Source organism: Panthera onca, chromosome X (assembly GCF_046562875.1).
Source record: "Panthera onca isolate mPanOnc1 chromosome X, mPanOnc1 haplotype 2, whole genome shotgun sequence".
Classification (NCBI taxonomy): Eukaryota; Metazoa; Chordata; class Mammalia; order Carnivora; family Felidae; genus Panthera; species Panthera onca.
Genome location: NC_138357.1, coordinates 116,771,218 through 116,797,763, shown reverse-complemented (window position 1 = coordinate 116,797,763; position 26,546 = coordinate 116,771,218). Strand labels below are relative to the sequence as shown.

Genomic DNA, 26,546 nt, shown 5'->3' with positions numbered 1-26,546 from the left:
TTTAAAACTTTAAATACGTTGCCAACATTTAGAAACCATGAGATTTCTCATGAAACTCCAGATTTCCAGATTCTGTTGAAAATTTAGACAACTGGCAACAGTGAATGCACAGTCCTTCATGTGACTATCAGTTTTAGCAGTTACTCCTTTGATGGATCAAGTCCTTGTCAATTTGCCCCAGTCCCCACCACTCCCTACTGCCTGACTCTAAGGCCTGATTTAGCTGCCACTGATTGTTGAGCTTAAGCTGTGGCATCTCTTATACCTGGCTGTTTGACTCATTTACATTCCCAGCCCAGTTCTACTGGCCCAGCTGCTCAGCCCTATGTTGATTCAGTGTGTGTGTCCCTCCTCAAGCCAAGCGTGTGGTTTCAGACTGGCTTTCAGAAGCCAGAGTGGGGTCTACATTTCCTGCTCTCCCTGCTCTCCTTTCACAAGACACTCCGGAAAGCTGTGGAATCCTGTCCTGGGTCTCTCAGCGCAAGGCAGCTTTCAGCTCCGCAAGCTGTTTGGGTGTTTCTATTCCCCCTTTAATTAAGGTCCAGCCATTTGGTATAGTGAGGTGGTCAAGAGCTCAGGCTCAGAAATCAGCTGAGTGACTTTCTAACAAATAACCTGGCTAAGATGCCTTTCTCTCTCGTGCAAAATTCGCCTGGGTCCTAGGGGTGTTGAAACAAATAACTGAAATCATGCGCATGACGTCCTAATTACTGATGCTTAGAAAGTGTGCAGTTAGGGCCAGCTACTATCTTTGTCCTTCTTTACTTATTACTTTTAGATTTTACTACACCGCTTCCTTAGTTTTTATAAAACATCTCATTTCTTTTAAGTATCTAAACTCCTCCTCTTTCCCTAGTTTTGTTTTTCATGATCTTTTACCTCAATTTGCTACTATAAAAATGCTAATTTTCTATTTTTGAAATGTGATTCCTTGCCTTTAACTCTACAGTTTTTTCCTTGCTCGAATCTCTTCCCCTCCACCCGACTTAGTATTCTTATCCTATTTTTAACATCTCTTTTCTTAGATTTTTCTTTATGCTTCTGCTAGTCCATATTAGCAGGTGGGAAGCAGAGAGACTAGAACGACGGGGAGGTCTGCTCGTCCTCACCCTAGGCTCACTGCTTCTCCCCTCCCACTGCCATCGCGGGACCCCATTCTTTTTTTTTTTTTTTTTTGTATATTCATTAAAAATTTTTTTTAATTGGAGTATAGTTGAAATACGATGTTATATTTGTTTCAGGTGTACAACATAATGATTCAGTATCTCTATGTTATGCTGTGCTCACCACATTGACTCACTCACCATTGACTATATATATATGCCCTATACTTTTTATTCCCATAACTTACTTACTCCATAACTGGAAGCCAGTATCTCCCACTCCCCTTCACCCATTTTCCCCAACCCCTCACCCCATCCTCTCTGGCAACCATCAGTTTGTTCTCTGTATTTATAGGTCTGGATTCTGCTTTTCATTTGTTTATTCATTTGTTTTGGGTTTTTTTAGATTCCACATTGTGAGTGAAATCATATGGTATTTGTCTTTTTCAGTCTGACTTATCTCACTTAGCATAATGCCCTCTAGGTCCATCCATATTGCTGCAAACGACAAGATCTCATCCTTTTTACCGCTGAGTAATATTCCACTGTGTAAATGTACCACAGCTTCTTTCGGCATTCATCCGTTGATGGACACTTAGGTTGCTTCCATATCTTGGCTATTGTAAATAATGCTGCAAGAAACATAGGGGTGTATATATATTTTTTTGAATTAGTGTTTTCATTTTCCTTGGGTAAATTCCCAGTAGTGGAATTACTAGATCATATAGTATTTCTATTTTTAATTTTTTTTGAGGAACGTCCATACTGTTTCCCACAGTGGCTATACCAGTAGTGGGGCCCCCCATTCTTAATACTGGGTCATACCCAGGGGTGCCTGGGTGGCTCAGTCGGTTAAGCCTCTGACTCTCAGCTGACAGCTCAGAGCCTGCAGCCTGCTTCGGATTCTGTGTGTGTGTCTCTCTCTGCCCTTCCCCCAATCACACTGTCTCTCTGTCTCTCTGTCTCTCTGTCTCTCTCTCTCTTTCTGTCCCTTCCTCTCAAAATAAATAAACATTAAAAAATATATATTAGGTCATATCCAGAACTTTGAGAGACATGCAGGTCTTACATTGACAATACCCCCTTCACGTTAACGATCCTAACAGCCACACTGAAATAGCGCCTTTTCTGTGCCGGGCACTGAAGGACCCACATGCATAACTGATTTAACCCTCAGAAGAACCCCCTGAGGCAGGAGGCATTCTGATGTCCGTTTTGCAGATGCAGAAACTGTAGTGTAAGCACCCACACAGCCAGGTACTGAGAGCTGGGGCTGGGGGGGCCTCCGATGGGGCAGTGTGGCTCCTGCAGCGGGGCTGTTAGCCTCTCCACTGGTTCCCATGGGTGAAGTGCTGGGCACAGAGCCAGTCCAGTAAGGGTCACATAAATGCCTTCTGTTGTTGTGTCCCAGACCTGTGAGTCCCCATATCCACAAACACGCTAGCGAATGGTTTCCCCAGCAAAAGGCAGGAAGGAGCAGGGGAGAGAGCTACCCGGCAGCGTGGACCACCAGCAGGGAGGCAGCGAGGCTCGCCAGCTGGCATGCTCCCATTGGTCTCAGCACGACAAATTACCGTGCCATGGACTTGCAACGTCCCTAAATCCCGGGTGACTTCTTTTAGATTGTTTTGTAAATCACCTCATTAACCGAGCCAAAGCTTTTTGTATGGCGTGATTATTTTCCTAAACCTCCTAACAATCTAACCACACCAGGAACTAGAAGCTGTTTTTCTCTATCAATGCCTTGATAAGAGATAAGAAAGCAAAAGCAATTTGTCTAGCCGGTGAAAATTTGTTCCACCTTATCCCCTTGCCTTTCAGTGCTTTCAAATTGGAGATTGACCACTCTGTATCTTCAAGGCCACGTATTTAGCCCAGATCCTTAATGCGGGCACTCACTCAACACTTCCTGGTTGGCCTGTTGCCTGTTCTCTCCGAACAAAACCTTTTTTTCCCTTAGAGTGAAGCAGGGCCAAGCATTTTAGTCAAGTCCTCCTCCTCATCCTGACGAAATGCAAAGAAGATCCCCAAAAGGAAGTGAGTCTGTTCCTAAAGCACTCAATTTCCACTTGCTGCCAACATCATGCTCAGGAGCTTGACACAGCTGTGTCAAGTCTCACCGTCCCTTGTCATCTGCCCTGACGATGAGGGTCATCTTCTCAGAATTGTGATGGGAAATCACCAGGACCTGGTCTCCAGCTGGATAGACTGCACTGCAGAGGGCTTCTAATTCCTCTCAAAATGTGCCACATTCTCCACTGCACTGGACACCCCTACAGGGCAAAATGGCAGCCACTGGCTTTTTAAAAAACTTTTTTAATGTTTATTTATTTTTGAGAGAGAGAGAGAGAGAGAGAGAGAGAGAGACAGAGCGTGAGTGGGGGAGGGGCGGAGAGAGAGGGAGACACAATCTGAGCAGGCTCCAGGCTCTGAGCTGTCAGCACACAGCCCGATGTGGGGCTCGAACCCACGAACTGTGAGATCATGACCTAAGCAGAAGTCGGACGCTTAAACGACTGAGCCACCCAGGCACCCCATCATCCACTTGCTTTTAACGACCCCACCGACCAGCACTGTGCTCATGGGGTGGCCCTTTCCCTCCTCTGCCCGCACCCCCCACCCCACCTCAAGTGCTCAGGTCTGCTCTGCACCCTTCTACCCCTACAGCATTCCTGTTTCTAAAACCAAGGGCTCCCTGACCATTTGGGTGTTGGTTTGGAGAACAGAGTTTCTCAAATTGCACATCAAATACGGGATTGCTTTAAACTGAGTCTACTCTAGCATCCCCACCAGTGCATACACACACCAGATTGTGCAGTAGTTTTTAAAGTTTATTTATTTATTTTGAGAGAGAGTGGGGGAGGGGGACAGAGAGTGAGGGGTGGGGTGGGGTGATAGAATCCCAAGCAGGCTCCTTGTCAGCTCGGAGCCCGATGTGGGGCTCCATCCCACGAACTGTGAGAGCCTGACCTGAGCTGAAACCAAGAGTTGGATGCTCAACGGATTGAGCCACCCGGACGCCCCCCAGATTGTGCAGTATTAAAACATGCTACCTGCACGGTACAAAAAGCACGTTCTTTCTGGTAGGTGGCAGTTTGGTTTGAAGAACACACTTAGCACAAAGACATGCTCCCTTTCCTGGATGCCTCAGCAACATATCTGGGACCTGACTAAAAAAATGAAGCCTGGGGACGGTAATATTTTGGAAACTATAACCATCAAACAAGTTGTCAGCCGTCCCCTTAATGAGCTCTGAACCTTGTCTGAATTGCTTTGTATTTTACTACGTCCCCATCTCTCACACTCAGTTGAGAGCCACAAGCAAAACGATAAAGTTTATTTTTGGAGTCTTAAAACCCTCTCATAAAAAAGTTCCCTGGTGCTTTCCCTGGTTCCTCTCTCACCTGAGCCTGACCCACTCCATCTCCAGTCATGCCTCATTTTTTATTTCTCACTCTTCAAAGCACTCCACTTAATACTTAACCTGCTCTGCACCATCTCGCCCTGCTTTTCAGGTGTCATCTAATGAGTTAATCAACCAAGTAAGCATGTCACTGTGAGACAAGTCCTGCCATCTATGTATTGAGACAAAATGTGGTTTTGAAAAATTGAGGGTGTGAGGTGCCTGGGTGGCTCAGTTGGCTAAGCGTCCGACTTCGGCTCGGGTCGTGGTTTGTGAGTTCGAGCCCCGCGTCGGGCTCTGTGCTGACAGCTTGAAGCCTGGAGCCCACTTCGGATTCCGTGTCTCCCCCTCTCTCTACCCCTCCCCTGCTCACACTCTGTGTCTCTCTGTCTCTCAATAATAAATAAACGTTAAAAAAATTTTAAAAAAAGAAAAATTGAGGGTATGTAATTTACATGCAATGAAATCTACAGATCTGAAGGGTAAGTAGAGCTGTTTAATGAATTCACCAGTGGTAAGATGCATGTTTTTTTAAACATTTTTTTAAGTTTACTTATTTATTTAGAGAGAGAGAGAGAGAGAGTGAGTGAGTGAGGAGCAGAGAAAGAGGGAGAGAGAGAATCCCAAGCAGGCTTCGAGCTGTCAGCGCAGAGCCGGACGCAGGGCTCAATCTCACAAACTGTGAGATCATGATCTGAGCCCAAATCAAGAGTCCAACGCTCAAGTGACTGAGCCACCCGGGCACCCTAAAATGCATGCTTTAGGAGTTGCATTTTGGAGAGTGATTATAGTGGTGGGCTGTGAGGTCAGGGCCACCCATTCCAGTAGAAGACTAGAAACTATGTGAGAAGAGTGGTCCAGGCCTGTTCTGACCACCCACTGACCATGAGCCTTATCCTGTCACTACGTGGTATATTTAGGCAGGCAAGCAGACAAGTGGGGAGATACCCTGAGTACTTTCCAGGAGGGTAACAGCCTTACTGCCTGGGCCTTACACCACGTTCGGCCTGTGCTTCTTGGTATAGACTAGGATTTGGCAAGCCATGGCAACTCCGAGGCAAACCAGGAATCCCCTGACTATGTTCAACCCTCGAATGAAGAATGGTTTTTACATTTTCAAATGCGTGGAAGAAAAAAATCGAAAGAATATTTCATGACGCATTAAAATTACATGAAATTCACATTTCAGCCCCCATAAATAAAGGTATGCTGGCACACAGCCACACTTGTTCCTTTACATATGTGCCTCTGGCTGTTTTTACACTACAATGGCAGAGTTGAGCAGTTACATCAGAGATCGTGTGACCCCAAAGCTGAAAATATTTACTCTCTGGGCTTTAACAGAAAAAGTTTATTAACCTCTGGTTTAGACCATTTAGGTAATAGACTTTGGGCTCGTAGATCTCTCCCTTCCCATGTTTAAGTGTTGATGGGAACACGGACAGCATATACACAAATAAACCAACATTTTGGGGTGGGGGAACTTTCCACTTTGTAGTGGAAAGAAATGCAGTAATGTAGTAATGGAAAGAAAATGAAAAAGAAATGTAGTAATGAAAAGAAATGCAACATAAAGTACAATAATAAAGGGTCCTTTTTGTTCTGCTAATAAAGCAAAAAGACAAATGATAAAAACACTAGCAAAGCGATTAGAGAAAGCAAGAACAGTACAGTGTAGTTCACATCATTATGAACTGGTTCACCTCTTCCATCAAACAATCTGGCAGAATTATCAGTCATAAATGTGTTCACACCCTTTGACCTAATAGTCCGAGTCCTGGAAATCTCTTCTAAGGAAACAATCAAAAGAACATAAACACTGTGTCAAGATGTACACATTACCATTTTTTCTAACAAAATGCTGGAAACATCCTGAAGTGTTTAGAAATAAGAAATGAATCAGTAGGGGCACCTGGGTGGCTCAGTCAGTTAAGCATCTGACTCTTGATTTCAGCTCAGATCATCATCTCACGGTTCATGGGTTCGATCTCCACATCGGGCTCAGTGCTGACAGCATAGAGCCTGCTTAGGACTCTCTCTCTCCCTCTCCCTCTGTTCCTCCCCTGCTTGCACGTGCTCTCTCTCTCTCAAGATAAATAAACATTTAAAGAAAAGAAAAGATCATGAATATGCAATTAATACTTAGGTGAAGTGTTAGAGAAATGCAGTCTAGAAAAATATCTTGTTTGTGAAGACCTTTGAACCAGCTTTGATAATTTCCCCCCACACTGTCATTAGTCCTTTAATAAGCAAAAGCCTTTGTAGACAAGGACAACACACACATACAGAACGCAGGACAGGAGTGAACCTCTGGGAACACAATTCTTACAAATAGAGCAAATGATGATTAGTAGTACTTTGGTCCAAATCAATTTATACCTATAGTCTCCACTTCCAAAAACTCAAATTCAACTCATCTCGCTGCATACATGAAATATGTATGGCTGTTTGTATGTCAATCATGCCTCAATAAAGTGGTTAAAAAAAAGAAAAAAGAAAAATCAAATTCCTAGTTTTCATGAACCTTAGGGAACTAAGGACTCTAAGAAAAAAAAGGAATTTGTTCCTGATGAATATAAAAATCAGAATCACTTTAGTAATCCAGCCTTTGTGTCCACCAATATCTTTAGGCTCTGGTCCTATTCCAAAGTATTCTCTTTTACTAAAAAACAAAACAAAACAAAACAAAACAACAACAACAAAAATAAACCTTTACTTTTCTGTTTTTCCATTCGACCCAGAGCACTGCAATCACAGGCCCATAAATCAAATTTAAATAATGAATGAATAGCATCAAATGCTTTCCATCAAAACTATAAATTATTTTCAGAAGCAATGTAAGCAAATGTATTTTGTTCCATTTTGCAGAAATATGCTGATGAGGGGGCTGTGGGGGGAGCCTTACAAAAGTAATGGGCTGACTAGAGAAAAAATGCTGCAAAAGAAATATGCCAATTAGGGGGAAGAAATCCACAAGATACTATGGTGCTATTTGTTTTTATATTTTTATGACACTCAATACAGCCATGGCCAGTGGTCGTATTCGTATCTCTCATCTCCAACACGACACAAGTGCAAGGGCAAAACCTTATGCATCCTGAGGCTCACAGGTTCACACACTCATATGACATTTGCAAACTATGAAGCACAGTTTAAATTTAAGGGCAGGCCTGGGGCGCCTGGGTGGCTCAGTCAGTTAAGCGTTGGACTCTTGATTTCGGCTCAGGTCATGATCTCATGGTTGATGAGTTTGAGCCCTGCGTCCAGCTCTGCGCTGACAGCGAGAAGCCTCCCTGGGATTCTCTCTCCCTTTCTCTCTGTGCCCCTCCCCTGCTCTTGCACTCTCTCTCTCCCTCTTCCAAAATAAATAAAATAGACTTTTAAAAAAAAATTAAGGCAGGCACGGAAACAACCCAAATGTCCATCAACTGATGAACATATCAACAAAATGTAGTCTAACCATACAATGAAATAGTGTTCAGCCCTAAAAAGGAATGAAGTGCTGATACGTGCTACAATGTACATATACCTTAAAACATTATGCTAAATGAAATAAGCCAAACACAAAATGTCATATGTCATATGGTTCCACTTATATGAAGTGTTCCTAACAGGCAAATCTGTAGAGACAGTAGATTAATGGTTGCTTAGGACTGAGGGGGGCCGGTCCATAGCTAAAAGGAAACAGGGATTCTTTTTGAAGTGACAAAGATGTTCAGAAATTGACTGTCGTGGTAGTTGTACAACTCTGTGAATATAATAAAAAACAGTGAACTACATACTTTTAGTAGTTGAATTGTATGGTATGTAAATTATATCTCAATAAAGCTATTACGATTTTTTTTCAAAGTAGGCAAAAGATATTAATTAAAAGCAAGGATTTTTGTTCTCTAGTCAGCCCATTACTTTTGTAAAGCTTTGTTGTATTCAAGATTCATAAAAATCATCGACATTACTTTTATGCCTACTGTAAAGAAAAACAAATCCTAAATCAGTCTTATTTCTATCAAGACAGATCAAAATTTAAAATATTTTGAAGACAATGCTCTCTTTTAGAAGCTTAGTACAATTAGCAGTGAATCTTTTACATAAAACAGATACAATTCTAAAACATTAACTTTCTCACTAACCATTGTTTGTCTCTTAGGCAATTATTTGAACAAAGTTTCAAAGTATTTGAAAACATTTGAAAGCTGAAGAATCACTACTAATATCCACAGAGAGAAAAAATTCTTACATTCTTAAAGTCACTTAGAGAACAATGGTTTCTTATCCAGAGAGAGTAAAGAAATGTGCCTTGAAACTTTTCTTTTTTAAATTTCATTCTTACTAGGAAGCTTTATATTCCTTAGAAGCTGTTTATCACTGGGGCACCTGGGTGGCTCAGTCGGTTAAGTGCGGGACTCTTAATTTCGGCTCAGATCATGATCTCACGGGTTCATGGGATCAAGTCCTGTGTCGGTGCAGATTAGGAGTCTCTCTCTCCCTCTCTCCGTGCCCCTCCCCCCCCCAAATAAAAAAATAAACTTAGGGGCGCCTGGGTGGCGCAGTCGGTTAAGCGTCCGACTTCAGCCAGGTCACGATCTCGCGGTCCGTGAGTTCGAGCCCCGTGTCAGGCTCTGGGCTGATGGCTCGGAGCCTGGAGCCTGTTTCCGATTCTGTGTCTCCCTCTCTCTCTGCCCCTCCCCCGTTCATGCTATGTCTCTCTCTGTCCCAAAACTAAATAAAAAACGTTGAAAAAAAATTTTTTTTATAAAAAAAATAAACTTAAAAAAATTAAAAGAAGCTGTTTATCATCCATAAAGGAGGAACTCCTATTTCTGGTCTTATTCTTCGTTAAGAAGTCATTTTTCTAAGATATGCTTATAACTTCATGGGAATGATGCTGGACACCCAAGATACCTGGGTTCCCTTCCCCTGCTTCCGGCCCTTTCAGCACCTTTCATGTTCCCTTTCATGACACTCTTTCCACTTGTTTTGAGGCCCTGGGGGAGGACAGGGCTGATATTTGTCCTGGGCACTACTGTATCTGCAGAATCTAGCACAGTGCATATGGCACAGAGTAGGCACTCAAGATGTCTTTATTAAACTGAATTCAGGGCTCTGGGGTTTTTCTTGCTTTATGTTAGTCTCATATAATGTGTTAATCTATGAAAATAAGTTCCACAGAAATTAGAGTAACCTTATCGGGAGTGAAAGATGAGCAAATATCAGATGGCAAGCCACATCATATTTTCCTCTCCCCGACCTAAAGCTGCTGGGGGAACAGAGAAATATACTTCTCAGACTTAATTGCTCTACTCCTTAAGAAGTTTGTAAATTAGTAGCTGACACCAGTCAGACATCAAAGAAGTAAACAGGGAGCTGGTTTCATTGTAGTGGAGAAAACTGTGGCTTGGAAAGAAGTGGGTGAATCAGGGCTCTCCCCGTGCAAGGTCATCTCCAGGAGCATCGGTAAATCACAGAGCAGCCCGCTGGGCCCGGTGTCGTGGCGGTCAAATAAGAAGGGGCCTTCACAGGCTTTCTACCAAGCCTTCCGGGGAGACTAGGGGGAAAGCAGGAGGAGCAGCAAAGGCAAATGGGACAGTGGGATAAAGAGTCACAGCACCTGGCGCTACTGGAAGGGAAGCTGGAGAGGTGGAAGGGGCGGCGTGGGCTCCAGAGGACTCTGACTGCGGCTGTGTCTGCACAGAGCCACGCGAACCACCCGCCCCGACCTCTGAGAGAACAAACGATCGTAGACACTTACTTAATATTGAATTTTCAGTTTTGAAAACAGTTCTTCTGATTCCCAGTCTCATTGTTCCTCCCAAATTGCCAGGGTTGTGTTCGGGCATATCAATCACCTTAGAAAACAAAACAAGTCCGGTTTTGCCATTTATACAAATGTAATTTCCCAAATTTCAAGCTTTACTTTTAAAGTAACGATCGTTGGTTGGGTAAGGATGTTCCCTAGACAATAAAACCTGATAATTCCTTCCAATTTTCTTATTCAAATACAGCCATGCTTTACACACTCCTCACAGTAGGCTTCCTTTTCGTCTCTGTTCTAATCTTTCATTCAAATCACTTGTACAAAATGTGTCAGGACCGTCTTTATGACCTTCCACCTGTCATTACTCAAGATGTCAATTCCAAGCAATGTTCACACTTCAAGTTCTGGACTTCTAGGGCCACTCACTTTGGTATTTGCATCCCTCCCCTACCGCCCATTTCATTCCCTAAAGATTCTCCATAAGCAAATCTGTCCATCCTTACGGAGAAGTACACCAAAAAGACTTTTTTCTAGAAAACCTTAGGATTCCTTTAAAAAAAAAAAAAAAAGGTAACGTTATCCATTCTAGCACATTCTCTGTGCCATAAACTTGAGCACCACCCTGGATCTCTCCCTCTTCCTCATGCCTCATCTCTCATTTGTCAAGTCCTATCAATTTAACCCCTTCCAGACTTCCTGCATCCATCCATGGCTCCAACCATCACCCAAACCACAGCCCCTCAACCCAGGCTATAGCCAGAGCTCCACATTCACGCGACCCCAGTCCACCCTGCACACTACAGGCAAAGCAGTTGTGGTATTTCTCCTGCTTGAAATCCTTGACTGCATGATATCAGTGCAGCCTCGCCCTCCAGCCCCATGTCCCATGACCTTCCCCTCACACCCTGAGCTCTGGTCATGGTGGCCTTCCTCCATTTCCTCCAGTGCATCTTCTTCCCTCCTGCCATGAGAACTCTGCACATGCTGTTTCCTCTGCCCAGAACATCTCCCATTCCCCTACCCTCTTTTCCTAAATGAAACCATCCTCAACCTTGAGACCTTAGGTCAACTATCCAACATGAACTCCTACAGGAGTTTATATTCTCAGGCACCATAGCCTAGTGAGGACCCCCATCTCTGCCCTCCCCACCCCTGCACTTCCCTTGTTCATGTCTGTAGAGTGCTTTGCCTGTGAGACTATACAGCCTTGAGGGCTGGGGCAGTGCTATCTCTCCTTACATTGCATTCCCAGCCCCTTGCGTATATGGGACTGGCGCATGGTATATACTAAATGAATGCATGCATGAATGAATGAATAAATGAATGAACTCAGACCAAATAATTTCAGATTTATCTTTATGATTACTTCATAGAAATTCCAAAACATGATTTTTATGAAAAGACTGTTCTTGTTAGTCATTGCTCTGTTTTTTCCGTTCTGTTTGCTACGATCTCGTGGTTTTGTTTCATCTATTGTTTTGTTAAGCTGTTAGAACAGACTACAGTCGGGCAAGTTAACGTGTTCTCATGAAACTGCTCAGGTTTCCCTCTCATAAAACCTTTCAGTTTTCCCCCCCACACATTAAATGCCATGTAGTGCTCTATAGAAAACCTGGACAACTAGAATTTCCTGAGGTAAAAATTTTCCCAGAACTTGTATGATCTTATCAGCGCCCCAGAACTTTCCGAGCCATCTGAACCCTGCGTCCCAAGTGCACTCCAAGAGTCACCGAGGGGAAGGGGTGGAGAAAAAACTTGATTACTCCCCTTGTTGGATGGAGTGCTCAGTTCTGAAGTGCTCTAGACCTTGACATCTCTTTCCTATCTTCTCTGGTTGGCTAATTATGGCTAGATTAAGTATTACTGGAGTGAGGTGAGAGAGGGCATTAGGTTCCAGTTCTCAAAGCTGAGCTGCTTATAAATGCCCAGCCCCTTATGTATTTTCTAGGAAAAGGCAGATAAGACTGCGCTATCCACCACAGCCTCAATTTTCACTGCAGTTCAAGACAACCTGAACCATGTAGGAAGAGCACAGCGATGACCCCCCTAACGCCCCCCACCCCCGCTTCTTAGAGGTGTATTCTGGTTGTTCGATCCACTCTTACTTCCTGTATTGGGTTCTTCAGCCCAGGAGGAGTGTTTTAACGTAGTTTGTGTAGTTATTGGCATGTTTGGTTTTCAAGAAATGTTCCGCTATGAACCACTGAGAAAAGTCAAATGACCCACCTGAGAACAGGAAACCTGCCTTACTGCTTACTTGAGATGATCTTGACAGACACAAGACCACATCATATCTCCAGAAGAAAAATACAGTGGGCACAGGGGCTGCCTAAGGGTGTTAAATATTCCTCCAACGTAAAGGGAAGTCTGGAAATCCCTAACAGAGCAATATAAGAATATTATTTAAAAACATGGGGGTAGGGGCACCCGGGTGGCTCAGTTGGTAGAGCACATGACTCTTGATCTTGAGGTCTTGAGTTTGAGCCCCACGTTGGGGGTAGAGTTTACTTAAGTACATACATACATAAAAATAATAAAATAATAAAAGTTTGGAGGTAAATATCAGGAGAGAACCAGCTGGAAGACTTGAGGGTGGCAGAGAGGGGGTAAGGATTACTGAATATTTTCATTATAGGCCTTTTGGAACGAGTTGGCTTTTAAAACTTCGTACGTAGTATTATTTTTAATGAAAACACAAATTTAAAGCCCAAACAGTGCAATCTATCATTTAGACCTTCCACTAGGGTGTTAGTTCACATTATCCCTGCTGTTTTCAGAAGCAATAACTACAACCGTCTCCGAACATGATAGCACAGAAAGAAATCCCAAGGTACAGCAGCCACAGTGATCCTCTGATTAAAACACGCTAGCACAGAAACCAGAGGAGAAGGCACAGAAAAGGTTAGAGAAAAGATGGGGGTGCAGGTGGAAGTAGCTTTCCAATGGCGAACGATGCCCCGAACGGCAGTGAAAGGAGAAAAGCACAGCAAGAACTGACAGGGGAGTCGCTGTTGTCTCTGGGCTGGCTCAGAAGGCCACATCTGGGGATTCTCATCAGACACTCAGTCTTCTGATGGAAGCCAGGCACAAGCCAGTGGAATCCAAACACACCAAGGGGAAGGTTGGGGAGGGTAGAGAATACACGGCAGTTCTGGACAAGCCAGGCCCAACCAGCTGCCTTCAGTTACAGTCGCCTCCGATGAGCTCGAAAGTTGCCAGTAGGACTGCCTCTTGGGTTATAAGCAGCCTGATTCAGCAACAAAATTCGGGAAAACGTCTCTGTGCCTGGTATTTCCCTCCACAAAAAGCCTGAGAGACATCAGTTTCAAAACATATCCTTTATCGTGACTGGAGTAGTTAAAAAAAAAACAAACTCAAATATGCGTTAGTTTTAATCCCAACATTTCCAAAATACCCTACATTTGCATCTAAGAGGAAAATGCCTCTTCCACTGCAAAAGGACTGCCTTGGCCTGCTCTGATTTTGCCGAAATACTGGCTGTTGTCTGATCCCCACTACAGAGCTGTCCTTTCTTGGAACTGAGCCAGCCATATAGCATAAGAAAAATAAAAAAGGATCAATAAGTAACGAATATCGGTGGTGATAAAGCTTTAGATGTAAAAGTACCACATAAGGATAAATACAGCCCTGATTAACCTTTACCGAAGTTTCCGCAGCCCACGATAAAAGTGTAATGGGTTCAAGACTGGGTTCATGCGTCCCAGATGCCTTAACAACAGAGTCTAGGGAAGTTATGGTCTCTTATCAAAGATGAAATTCCAGCATACGAGGTAGTACACACTGACTGACCCAACAGAGCCCTGGTTAGGTCAGTTTCCCTCACGTCCCTTGCCTTTGGACATTTCATTTGGGGACGCTGAAGGAGCCTACTCTCCCAAGCCAGCTGTTTCCAGTCTCTCAGGCAACACACAGTGATTTTTCTCAGACTTTCTACTATATTCCGCAAGTATTCTTTACAAGGATTTCCCCAACCCATTCCCTTCCTCCCGTCCATTAGTTTTTCCTGATCATTTTTTTTTCAAGCCTGCTTCTGATTTCGATTCTTGATGACTCATGTTCAAGTTGTGCACAAAGTACGAACAAAGTGATGTTCAAATCTATACTCTTCTGCACGTGGCACTCAGGTCCCACCTCACTCGGGAACCCAGTCTGGCTAAGCTCTCCCAAAGCGTCCTAACCTGTGGTTTCTACCTTGGATGGACAGGTCCATTGCTGATGGCTCCTCTGCTCCCCTCCCCACCACTGCTCTACACCTATATCACCTCTTCATTACTTTTCCTAAAATGCCTTGCCCCCCCCATTCCACATGGGCCCATGCTTTCGGGCACCCTCCAGTTCTCCTCACTGACCCATGATTAACGCCATGTTATTATGCTAACCCTACCAAATAAATAATACGTGGCAAAAGAGACTTTGCAGACATGCGTATATTAAGCCTCTTGAGACGGCAAGGCTGTCCTGGATTATCTGGGTGGGTTCGATGTAACAACAGGGTCTTTATAAAAGAGAGGCAGGAGGGTCAGAATCAGAGAAGGAGATAGATGACAGTGGCAGTCAGACAGAAAAGAGAGAGAGAGAGAGAGGCTGGAAGACGCTACACTGCCGGCTTTGAAGATGGAAGAAGGCACCATGAGCGGGCAACCTCTAGAAGCTGGAAAGGCAAAGAAACAGATCCTCCCCTAGAGTTTCCAGAAGGAATGGCAGCCCTGCCTGCCTACCCACTTTATACTTCTCCAGACCTGTAAGAAAACAACCTGTGGGGGCTTTTGGGGGGGGTGTTTTTTTTTAATTGTGTTGTTTCAAGCCACTAAGTTTGCAGTAATTTGTTACAGAAGCCATAGGATACTAATACGGTCCTTCGTTGTATACAACCTTAGCCTCCTCCATCATTTCCTTACCTGCCTCCTCTCATAGGCTAAAGGGTAGGCTCATCAAGCACAAGGACTGGAGCTTCTTCTCTGTCTCCAGCAGAGTCCGACACAGTGTCAGATTCCAACTGATGGCTCCACAGTGAAATCTCCCTGGATTTCTATCAGAAACGAGCAGAGCAGACGAAGGGGCTAGTGGGCAGCCTAAGAGCAACGGAAGGGTCTCGGTCCTGAGCCGCAGATGGATGGTTTCAGCATAGGGAGGGGAGGAACAGTGCCCCGCTCTGAAGCAGGGCACCCCTGAGCCCAAGCACACCTCTTACCCAATGCAGGACTGTTACATTGCCCTGTCTGTCTCCCTAGCCTGCCTCATCACCAGCAGCGGGACGATGGAATCCACCAGGGTGAAGGCACGGAGCAGTCCCATAAGTACGTTTATATTTTCCAGTGTTTTCAACTCATTTTCCACCAGTAAAAGAAGACCTGTGTTACTTCCATCAGAAAGAAAACATTCTTATACCTTCAGGTGTGAACATAACACATAAGTCCTGCCTCTGGGCCTCACGCTAACGTCGACCAGCTCTCCTCACAGAAGCCCTCCTCCTGAGGGGGGCAGGCAGCACGGCGGCTGAGGGGGCAGCCTCGGCCTGGGCCAGAATCCCAGCTCTAGTACTGCCCAGTGCTGCGACCTTTAGCTGGTCCTTGAACGTCTCTGGAGACTGCAGGTAACAGTGGTATCCAGTTCACGGGGGTGCTGTGAGGATTGATCAAGGTAAAGGGCCAGGGTCGGCCAAGGGCAGCACTCAGCCACAGGAAGGACCAGCCCTCGCTAAGCGTGGGCTATGTGATCAGGAGGCCTCTGTGACCTCAGCACAGGCGGGCCCCAAACCGGGGAGACGCAGGGCCCAGGCAAAGGTCGGAAGTGGAAAAGAACGTGAACTCTGCGGCAGTGCACCAAGTAGGCTGGCGAGGCAAAGCTGTGCTTTGCTGGTCAGACTCTTTCCAAACCCTCAGGATCAAAGACAACACGAACCCAGGATAGCACTGCCTGCCCATTTTGTTTTGCAGGGCCCGACACTGACTCTCCTCCCAGAGGTGCTTTTCGAGGCACTACCTGCTGTGGGCTTCGAGTCGAATAACACAGCTAAGGAAGCCTATGGTACGGGGGCTTTTAAAATAAGTTACTCTTGGCATCCCTAGGAAACACTTAAGTCTGTCCAAAGATCAAGCAATTGAATGGTGAGGTGATAAATAACCTTTGCCTCTCCATTTTTCCATTACCAATCTTGTGCCTTGTCATTTTTTCCCCTTCTCTAGTTTCAAAATGCACTCTTTTGAACACACCCTGTGTTTATCGCCCGTCTCCATGTATTTTTAGTTAATGTTTCATGAGAATATCTAGTGGCGGATTTCATGTTTCTCACTGCGGGTTTATCCTCACACTTGAGAACACAGGTAAAGAGAAACATAAGAGACGAGAGATGGGCCTGGCAGAGCGGAACAAGTGAACATTTCAGACCTATGGGTTGTTTTTCAAGTTCTGTTAGTGTTTACTACAAGCATAAGTTCTGACAACAAACAGCATTGGGCCTTGCTTATTATTTTTTTAAAGATTTTATTTTTAAGTAATCTCCACACCCAACGTGGGGCTCAAACCCATAACCCTGAGATCAAGAGTTGCATGCTCTACCGACTAAGCCAGCCAGGCATCCCAGCACTGGGCCTCTGTTAATCAGAAATCCTCCCTTGAAACTATAGATGCGTAGCCTGAAAGACTGTTAACCAACACTGTTCCAAATGTCTCTCTTAGGGTTAATTTCATATGCACACACCCTATATATACAACATATGCCATGTGCTATACATAACATATATCTGTCATACAATATGCAGTTATTAAAATTATATAGTTGTATATCATATAGTTATTAAAATCATTTCTTTGATATGGACTCAAGAAATATGACAATCGCCACGTTGATTTTAGCTCACAGGCGGTAATTTAAGAAAACCGATGATTTAAGATGTCTTTACCACATTTGGAGAGATTTGAATTTGGCCTGTGATAATGGCATTGTGGTTGTGTAGAAGAATCTCCTTGTCCTTACAAGACAAGATTGCTGAAGTATTTAGAGGAGAAATCGGTCTGCAACTGATTCTCAAATGAATCTGGGCAAAAGGTAGGTTGGGTGTTCACTGACCACTCTTGCAACTTTTCTGTAGATTTGAAATTTTTTTTTAAGTTATTGGAAGAAAAAGATATTTTTTTTTTGCTGTGATTGTTCAACAAAAGCTGACTTCCTCCCAAGTAAAACAGAGCATAAGCATAAAACACTAGAAATTCTCTAAAATCTTCATTAAAATGCATTGCCAAAATCAGAATATTTTTGCATAAAATCTTACAACTAAAACCAAAATGCTTATCTTTACTCCAAGAAGTGAGTTCATATATATTCAATACCAGTGGGTACCAAAGTCAAAGAATCTGTAATAAAAACAAGAATAACATCTACAAGGACAGTGAAGGCACATAGAGTGATAAATGCTCAGGACTGCTGGGAAGTTCTTAAGAAACTATAAGATTTCACATTTGTTCTCCAAGGTAAATAAGGCCCTAGAAGTTTAGAACTGAAAAGTGTCAGAGAAAAATACAGTCCAATAGCTCAATGCTCAATTTATACATGATATAATGAAGGGTCAGAGAAAATTATACAAGCGTGGAAGTGTGCAAGTATTTAAAACCTGATGAGGACTCTTAAAGTCAATCTGAAACCCTGTATTGCGAGTTATAATCAGTATTAGATTAATGCCCTTTGGAAACGTCCTTGTTCTTTTATAGAACTCTTTCCAGTAGAAATAAATTTAGTCTCCAATTTTAAATCCTGGCAGTTCCACAAGTTTGAAGTATTTCCAACTGAATAAAAGTAAGTCAAGTATTTTCACAAGTTTTTAGAATGATTAACAAAATATATTGGGGGAAAAATAGTTATTCACCTGAAACTAATGTAAAATTGCGTGTCAACTGTGCTTCGGTTAAAAAAAAAAACTTTGTATATATGGTAAGGAAAGAAGTAATGAGAAAAAAAGCAGATACGAGACCAATAAATAATAGAAGAGTTGAAAAATGATCATGCGACTTGGTAACCTTGCTTTGCCAAATAAAACCACAAGTTACTGTGTATCTTCTCCTTGTTTCTGAAGTCTGCTTCTCAGTGATACTTCTGTCCATTCATTCATTCAGTTGTTCAAGTATTTAAGGACCTAATCTGTACAAAACACCACAGGGACTTCCACAGCAACGCTGCAATTTCTTAGACTATATAGTATTGACCACCCACGATAGCATTTTTTTCTGCATATGAAGAAAGTTACTTTTTCGAGCCTAAATATGCAGCCAAATTGAAAAATATACAACTCTCCATAGTTAAGCTTTCCAAAATGTGAACACTCAGCAAATACAGTAATGCCACATTGGAGGGAAAATACAATGTAAGGGGGGAAAAAATCCAAGTTTACTCTTGGGACTCTGAACCATGAAGCAACTGTTAAGGTGGCCATTTATTGGATCTTGCCCTTAATTATGAGGTTCATGCAGTCTCAAGCTTGGGTTTCAAAAACCATTAATAATTACCCTTAAATGGCAAACAAAAGGAAAATTTCATAATCAGGGTGGTGAGTCCGTAAAGACTATAAAAGTCACGATCCTGCTCAACTCTTCGCACTCCTATTTGATTCTTCTAGCTGCCTTGCTGCTGGGCAACCAGGTAAGTGTGATTTTAGTACTTCCTGGAGCTCTTTCTGCTTCTTTTCAGAATGGTTGTCAAAGATACAGGTCAGGAGAGAAAGCGGGTTTGTGCCATCTAAAGATATTACCAGTAACTTAGAGGCTAAAAGCTGTGGTCAGGTTTCTTCAAGGCCACAGCCTACAGAGCACAGACCAGGTACATAAAATGTGGAGAATGTCACAACTACTAATCAAAGTGTAAGGCTCCAGGGACTATCTCGTAACAGATGTACTCTAAGAATACACACTGAACATACTAAGATGATTATTTTTACTACACCAAGGAAAGAGCCCAAAGGCACTGAAGTGTTGGCAATCATCGGTATAAAACTCCAGCTCAGCTTTCTGGTGAGCTCATTCCTTTCCCGATTTACAGGACACCAAAATGAGTGCAAAAAAGTCTCCTGAAGAACTGAAGAGCATTTTTGCAAAATACGCAGCCAAAGAAGGTGATCCAGACCAGCTGTCGAAGGAGGAGTTGAAGCTATTGATTCAGACTGAATTCCCCAGTTTGCTGAAAGTGAGTGCACAACCACAGAGCCCATGAACGGGGACTCTGATGGTGACAAGGGAGGACAGGGGAGGGGAGAGGCTGAGGAATGCAATACCCATCCGAGCTGGGTCTAGGCCAGAGCACACAGCAGACAAGGTGCGGGCATCTGTTGAGCAAGGGCACTTGAACGTGTTTCCCTCCCTGATGGCAGACCACATTTCAGAAGGCAAGTACCTGGAAAGCAGGTTCCAAGCCTTCTATGCCCCACAGCCTGGCACAGAACTCTCCATGACCAGCCAGAGTAAAAGGAAGCAATAATCGCATTTTCATGAAGTTAGACCTACAGGACCCCCATGTCACCCTGGGTTCAGCACCTCTGTGCCAGGCTTCAGGAAAACAAAGAGGTCTGCAAAAACATCATTGGTTGGCCTTGGACGTGCTTCATTGTTATAGGTAGGATCTGTCAAGAAGACCAATGCTTATTTGGCAATCTGAAAAGAAAACCCACTTTGCGCTGACAAATTGCCATCTGGCGACACCCATTTATATTTCAAAAGCATTTAAATTTGTGTTAATTTGTGTTAAGCACCTAAATCTGTGTTAATGAGGCAGCCATGCATTGCTAAACAACTTCCAGGAAGGGATTAAATCTCTTTAGCCCTACAGTTTCTTGTCAAAACTGTTGCAGAGTTGTCAAAATCAAAGTGCATCTTGGGGCAATAAAGAAGAGAGGCAGGCTGATTCTCATTGCTCCAAAATACTTTCTTTCCTTCGCAACTAAAAGGGATCTTCAAAATGGAAGCACAACTGTTTCATCTGACTTGGTTACTATTTAGCTGTAACTTCAGAAGAAACCATTTGCTGCCCAGATTTTGTCCCTTCTGCCAGTATGACGTGTGAGAAGGTTCTCACTGTAGTTGCCGAGGTTTCTGTTTTTAGTACTAAAGAGTGGCTGAATTCAATGACCTTATAATCCAATCTTGCCTCATTTTCTTACAGTTAAAATATAAAGTAACTTTCAGAAACAGTTAAAAGTGTTAGCAGAAAAGGGGATTTTTTTTTAACTTTCTGGATTTTTATTTTATTTATTTATTTTTAAGTAGGCTCTATGCCCAACGCAGGCCTTGAATTCACAACCCTGAGATCCAGAGTCAGATGCTCTACCAAGTCAGCCAGGTGCCCCAGTAAAGGAGACTTTTTAATTAAAAATTAAAACAGGGGCGCTTGGGTGGCTCAGCTGGTTAAGCGTCCGACTTCAGCTCAGGCCATGATCTCATGATCTCATGGTTCATGGGTTCGAGCCCCATGTCGGGCCCCGTGCTGACAGCTCAGAGCCTGGAGGCTGCTTCAGATTCTCTGTCTCCCTCTTTCTCCAACTCCCCTTCTCAAGATCTCTCTCTCTCAAAAATAAAAATAAACCTTAAAAAAATAAAACAAAGGTCTTTGAGAAAGATTAAAATCCTTTTTCTAATGTTTATTTATTTTTGAGAGAGAGAGAGAGAGAGCGGGGGAGGAGCAGAGAGAAAGGGAGACATAGAATCTGAAGCAGGCTCCAGGCTCCTAGCTGTCAGCAACGAGCCCAACGCCCACCTTGAACTCACGAACCCGGAGATTATGAACTTTGAAATCATGACGTGAGCTGAAGACAGATGCTCAACTGACTGAGCCACACAGGCGCCCTGAGAAAGACTAAATTCTAAAAAACACTCTGAAGTTTTTCCAAAAGGAAGAAAAATTGTAATAGGAAGGAATAATAATAAAAGAAAAATAATAATCAGGAAAGCCTAGGCAACCTACTCAAATAAGTGGTTTTAAAAGTTAAGACTGAGGAGGGAGATGCCCAGGTGGCTCAGTCGGTTTTGTGTCCACCTTCAGCTCAGGTCATGATCTCACGGTTTCTGAGTTCAAGCCCTGTGTCAGGGTCTCTGCTGTCAGCAGAGACTGTTTTGGGTTCTCTGTCCCCCTCTCTGCTTCTGCCCCACTCGCTCACTCTCTCTCTCTCTCAAAAATGAATAAACAGTTATAAAAAAATAAAAGGTAAGAGCAGGGGATTTTTCTATATTTTCCTATGGTTTATGTTTTTACTACAAAAAGCACATGACTTACAATTTTGATAAAGGTAGGAATCTGCTTACCAAGTCATGTACCTGATTATATTTTCATAGCGATTACTAAGGTTTTCCAAGCTACAGTCTTTCCATCATCACCTTGCATGGTTTAGAATCTAGTAAATGCCTCAGGAAAAGCGTTTGGTATTTATACAACAAATGCTGAGTAACTAACTTAGTTTAGTCTTCTGATGGCAGCAAAGTACCAAATGCCTATAGGAATCTTAGGGGTTAAAACATATTTTGATGTGGCGATCAGTTGTACAACAATGTCAACATACTTAAGAGTAGTGAACTGTTCACTTAAAAATAGTTAAGATAGGGGGGCGGCTGGGTGGCTCAGTCAGTTAAGCATCTGGCTTCAGCTCAGGTCATGATCTCACGGTTCATGGGTTCAAGCCCTGCATCGGGTTCTCTGCTGACAGCTCGGAGCCTGGAGCCTGCTTTGGATTCTGTGTCTCCCTCTCTCTCTGCCCCTCCCCTGCTCACATTCGGTCTCTCTCTCTAAAATAAATAAACATTTAAAAATTAAAAAAAAAAAAGTTAAGATAGGGGTGCCTGGGTGGCTTAGTTGGTTAAGCGTCCAATTCTTGATTTCAGCTCAGGTCATGATCTCACGGTCCGTGAGTTCAAGCACCATGTCAGGCTCTGTGCTGACAGCTCAGAACCAGAACCTGGAGCCTGCTCTGGATTCTGTGTCTCCCTCTCTTTTTCTCTGCTCCTACCCTGCTGGTGCTCTCTCTCTCTCAAAAATAAATAAACATTAAAAAAAATAGTTAAGATGGTAAATGTTGTGTGTTTTTTACCACAATTTAAAAAAAATTGAGGGGACGGGGGTCGCCTGGGTGGCTGAGTCGGTTAAGCGCCTGACTTTGGTTCAGGTCATGATCTCACAATTCATGAGTCCAAGGCCCGCGTTGGGCTCTCTGCTGTCAGCACAGAGCCCACTTCAGATCTTCTGTCCCTCTCTCTCTCTCTCTGCCTCTTCCCCGTGTGCATCCATCCATTCTCTCTCTTTCTCTGTCTCTTTCTCTCCCTCAAAAAAAACATAAAAAAAATTTTTTGAAGCTGATTTATAAACTAAACTGTTATTTCAATGAGTTTCCTTGGTACTATTTTGCCACAGATAAACTCCTACCTGAAAGGCAGAAATATAATGGCTTTAAGATTGGAGTTTTAGGGCAGAGACAAAAATTAAGTCTGCATAAGACACTTCAGAGTCAGGGGGCACCAGGGTGGCTCAGTCGGTTGAGCTTCTGCCTTCAGCCCAGGTCATGATCTCACAGTTTGTGGGTTTGAGCCCCGCATCGGGTTCTGTGCTGACAGCTCAGAGCCAGGAACCTGCTTTGGATTCTGTGTCTCCCTCTCTCTGCCCCTCCCCCGCTCACACTCTGTCTCTCTCTCTCTCAAAAATAAACGAATATTTTTGGGCGCCTGGGTGGCTCAGTCGGTTGAGCGTCCGACTTCAGCTCAGGTCACGATCTCGTGGTCCGTGAGTTCGAGCCCCGCGTCGGGCTCTGGGCTGATGGCTCAGAGCCTGGAGCCTGCTTCCGATTCTGTGTCTCCCTCTCTCTCTGCCCCTCCCCCATTCATGCTCTGTCTCTCTCTGTCTCAAAAATAAATAAACGTTAAAAAAAATTTTTTTTTTTTTTTAAAATAAATAAACGAATATTTTTAAAATATTAAAAAAAGGGGCGCCTGGGTGGCGCAGTCGGTTAAGTGTCTGACTTCAGCCAGGTCACGATCTCACGGTCCGTGAGTTCGAGCCCCGCGTCAGGCTCTGGGCTGACGGCTCGGAGCCTGGAGCCTCTTTCCGATTCTGTGTCTCCCTCTCTCTCTGCCCCTCCCCCGTTCATGCTCTGTCTCTCTCTGTCCCAAAAATAAAAAAAAAAAAAAAATTAAAAAAAAAAAAAATATTAAAAAAAAAAGAAGACACTACAGAGCCAGTAGTCAAAAAGGAGTCAGGCTTAACATGATCTCTTGTAACATCTCAAGCAGTGGTTCTCCAAACGTGATGGGTCCTGGACCAGCAGCATCAATATCACCTGGGAGCCTGTTGGAAATACAGATTCTCAGGCCCCACCCCAGGCCTAGTGAATCAGAAATTCTGGGAGTGGGAACTTGTCCATCTGTGTTTACTAAGGTCAGCAAGCCCATCTGGCGACTCTGATGCACGCCAAAGTGCGAGAACCACTGCTCCAGTCATCCTGCACAGCGTAGAGGTGGGCCGCAGCCCAGGGCTTGGGAAAAACTGGTGTGATTCGCAGTTAAGAGGTTAAGCTCTAGGGTCAATGTTTGAGCCTCAAGCCCTCTCTTTACTTACAAGCTGTAGAACAAATCAGCAACTGTCTCAGAGCGCCAGTTTCCTCATCTGTAAAGTGGATCTCCTCCAGGGGGCGGTTGGGGAGCACTTCACAAGCTACAGAAAGACCCGGCACAGTGCTGTCTAGGTTATATGCTGGCCCAGCCCTGGGAGCCAGACACAGAACTGGCTCCCAGGAAAACTTGGGGCACGAACCCTCCAGTGTTTGTGGGCCGTGGGCTCCTTGGCAGTCCAGTGAAGCCGCAGATTCCTTCTCAAAGGAATGTTTTTAGAGGCAGAAAGAAAAATAGATCGCACAGAAAACCAATTACAGTGGATCCTTGTACAACATGGGTACAAACTGCGAGGATTTTTTACAGTACAGTACTATAAATGTATTTTTTCTCCCTTGTGACTTCCTTAATAACACTTTTCTTTTCTCTAGCTTCCTTTATTGTAAGATACAGTATTTAATACATGTAACATACAAAATATGTGTTAACCAACTGTATATGTTATCAGTAAGGATTCCAGTCAACAGTAGGCTATTAGTAATTCAGTCTTGCGGGGAGGCAAAAGTTATCCTCAGATTTTCGACTGTGTGGGGGGTTGGTGCCCCAACCCCTGCATTGTTCAAGGGTCAACTGTATATTAAAATGCACATTATCAATATTAAAATAATAAATGTGTGATATAAGAAAAAAAATAAAAAGATAGCCAGTTCAGTGACAGGGAGCATGACTGCAGCTAAAGTTGGTCTTTCCACCTCCAACCGTGTAATTGAAACTTTAGCTGCCTTCTTGAGACACAGACCCAGTGTCTCTCATTTCAGAAAATGTGTAGCAGTAACTGATTTATTTTCTCTCCTCTCCCTATCCCATCCTTCTTGTCTAAAACCAGGGCCCCAGCACCCTAGATGACCTGTTTCAAGAACTGGACAAGAATGGAGACGGAGAAGTTAGTTTTGAAGAATTCCAGGTGTTAGTCAAGAAGATATCCCAGTGAAGGAAAAAAAACAAGACAATGTATCATTCCAAAAGAAGAGCGCCTGGGATGTGGCCCTATTCTATATGGAATCACTAATGTCTCTGGTCAATTCTTTGCAATTATAACGGTTTGGCTGTGAAGGCCAATTACTGTTAATAAAGAAATTCTTACACATGTCTCTCCTTGTCAAGTCCTGACCCCCATGGCTTAATAGATTTGAAATAACCTTAGTCTGATGCATATAATTATATAGATTTTTTTTTTAAAGGCTGAGAAGAGTTCCACGATCTTCACGAAGACTACAAACATGGCATCGGAGGCTTGGAAAGAACTCTGACGTGCCAAACCAGGGCCCTTACTCCAGTCTTCCACCAGAAGGACCCTTTTCCTGCTCTCCCTCCCCAGCCACTCAGGGCTCACATCATTTCCAGTTCCAACCCCTATTTCACTCTAGTCAATAGCTAGTGCGGAGCAGACTTCAAAAAACACATACTTGTCTTAAAGTCACCTCTGGCGCTTGCTGTGGTTTTTGAATCAATGACCCTCTCCGGGAGCAGAAGCATTACAGGACCAAGAGTCAGTTCTGCTCCATCACCGAGGGGGCAGCCTTGGTTCTGGTATGTAATGTGTAAAATAAAAGGCACAGGAAGACAGAGGGCCCTCCCAGCTCTGGCATCCCGTGCTGCCGGGACTCTCAGGATCTGAGAAACAGCTTGGGGGAAGGCGGTGGAGGTGGGGGGTGGGAGGGGAGTGTTGCTGGGGAATTTAACCAAAGAAAAGAAAAATGACTTCTAACCTTACCAAGAAACAAGGCAGATTTTTATACACAGTGAGGAAATGTTTAAATACAATTTGTATCATTCTAATTCAATACAAGAGCACTCTCATTGCACCAAAAACTTCAAACATTTCTAATGACTAATTATATTCCACTGCAGGGATACCCCATAATAGTCTCACCTATTTCCCCATTGTGGGACACTTCGACTGTTGTCATTTCTGATTCTTCTAAACAATGCTATACTAATGAGTAACTGTTCATACCTCTGTCAACACACCATATTTCCCTCCTTAGGAGAATTTCTGAGAAGTAAATGTCTGAGTTACAGCGTATGAATATTTTTATGGTTTGTGAAATAGACCACTTAATTGATTTTCCAAAAGGTTGTATTGATTCGGAAATCTACAAACAGGTAGGAGAACGCCAGCTTCAATCTCCAGACAGCATTAGTTGGTCTCATTTTAACAACTTCATTAGTCACCATAGTGCACATCTTCTACTCATTTCTAGTTTTCAGAGGGATCCCCATTGACTTTACTGCTGGATATGGGTTTGTAAAAGATAATCTTTCTCTTGTTTAAGAAGTCCCCTTCTCAGGACGCCTGGGTGGCTCAGTAGGGTGCCACCCTGGAGAGTACAGTGGGTGGCTCGCCTGGGTGGCATCCGACTCTTGATCTCAGCTCAGCTCTTGCTTGATCTCAGGATTGTGAGTTCAAGCCCCACATTGGGCTCTGTGCTGGGCATGAAGCCTACTTAAAAAAAAAAAAAAAAAAAAAAGTCCCCTTCTCTTCCTAGTTTGTTAAGAGATTGTGAGCAGGAAGGTTTGGGTTCTACAGATTGCCTACCGAGCATCTATGGAGACATGGGGGTTCTCTGTTTTGTCTGATCAATATAATACATTAACCAATTCAACCCCCAGGTTAAACATGCTCAATTATTCT

The 26,546-nt window shown here is 43.6% G+C and overlaps 2 protein-coding genes across 5 annotated transcripts in view; one reads left to right on the top strand and one right to left on the bottom strand.

Moving 5' to 3' along the window:
• The window catches only part of CTPS2 (CTP synthase 2), a 105,956-nt gene that overhangs the window by 27,082 nt on the left and 52,328 nt on the right, over positions 1 to 26,546 (bottom strand). For all 4 annotated transcript variants that reach the window (XM_081793010.1, XM_081793011.1, XM_081793008.1 and 1 more), the window contains one exon: positions 10,256 to 10,352. In XM_081793010.1, the coding sequence (XP_081649136.1) occupies positions 10,256 to 10,352 (97 nt within the window). The remainder of the gene's footprint in view (positions 1 to 10,255; positions 10,353 to 26,546) is intronic.
• S100G (S100 calcium binding protein G) lies at positions 18,784 to 25,002 on the top strand. The gene is made up of 3 exons (XM_081793978.1): positions 18,784 to 18,914; positions 19,311 to 19,454; positions 24,738 to 25,002. The coding sequence occupies exons 2-3, from the start codon at positions 19,320 to 19,322 to the stop codon at positions 24,840 to 24,842; spliced, it is 240 nt and encodes a 79-aa protein (XP_081650104.1). The 5' UTR covers positions 18,784 to 18,914; positions 19,311 to 19,319; the 3' UTR covers positions 24,843 to 25,002.

What these genes read in the sequence shown, in the direction of transcription:
- S100G (XM_081793978.1), top strand. Translation starts at nt 19,320, where the DNA reads ATGAGTGCAAAAAAGTCTCCTGAAGAACTGAAGAGCATTTTTGCAAAA. An exon ending in AATTCCCCAGTTTGCTGAAA is followed by an intron (nt 19,455 to 24,737) that starts GTGAGTGCACAA and finishes GTCTAAAACCAG; the next exon opens with GGCCCCAGCACCCTAGATGA.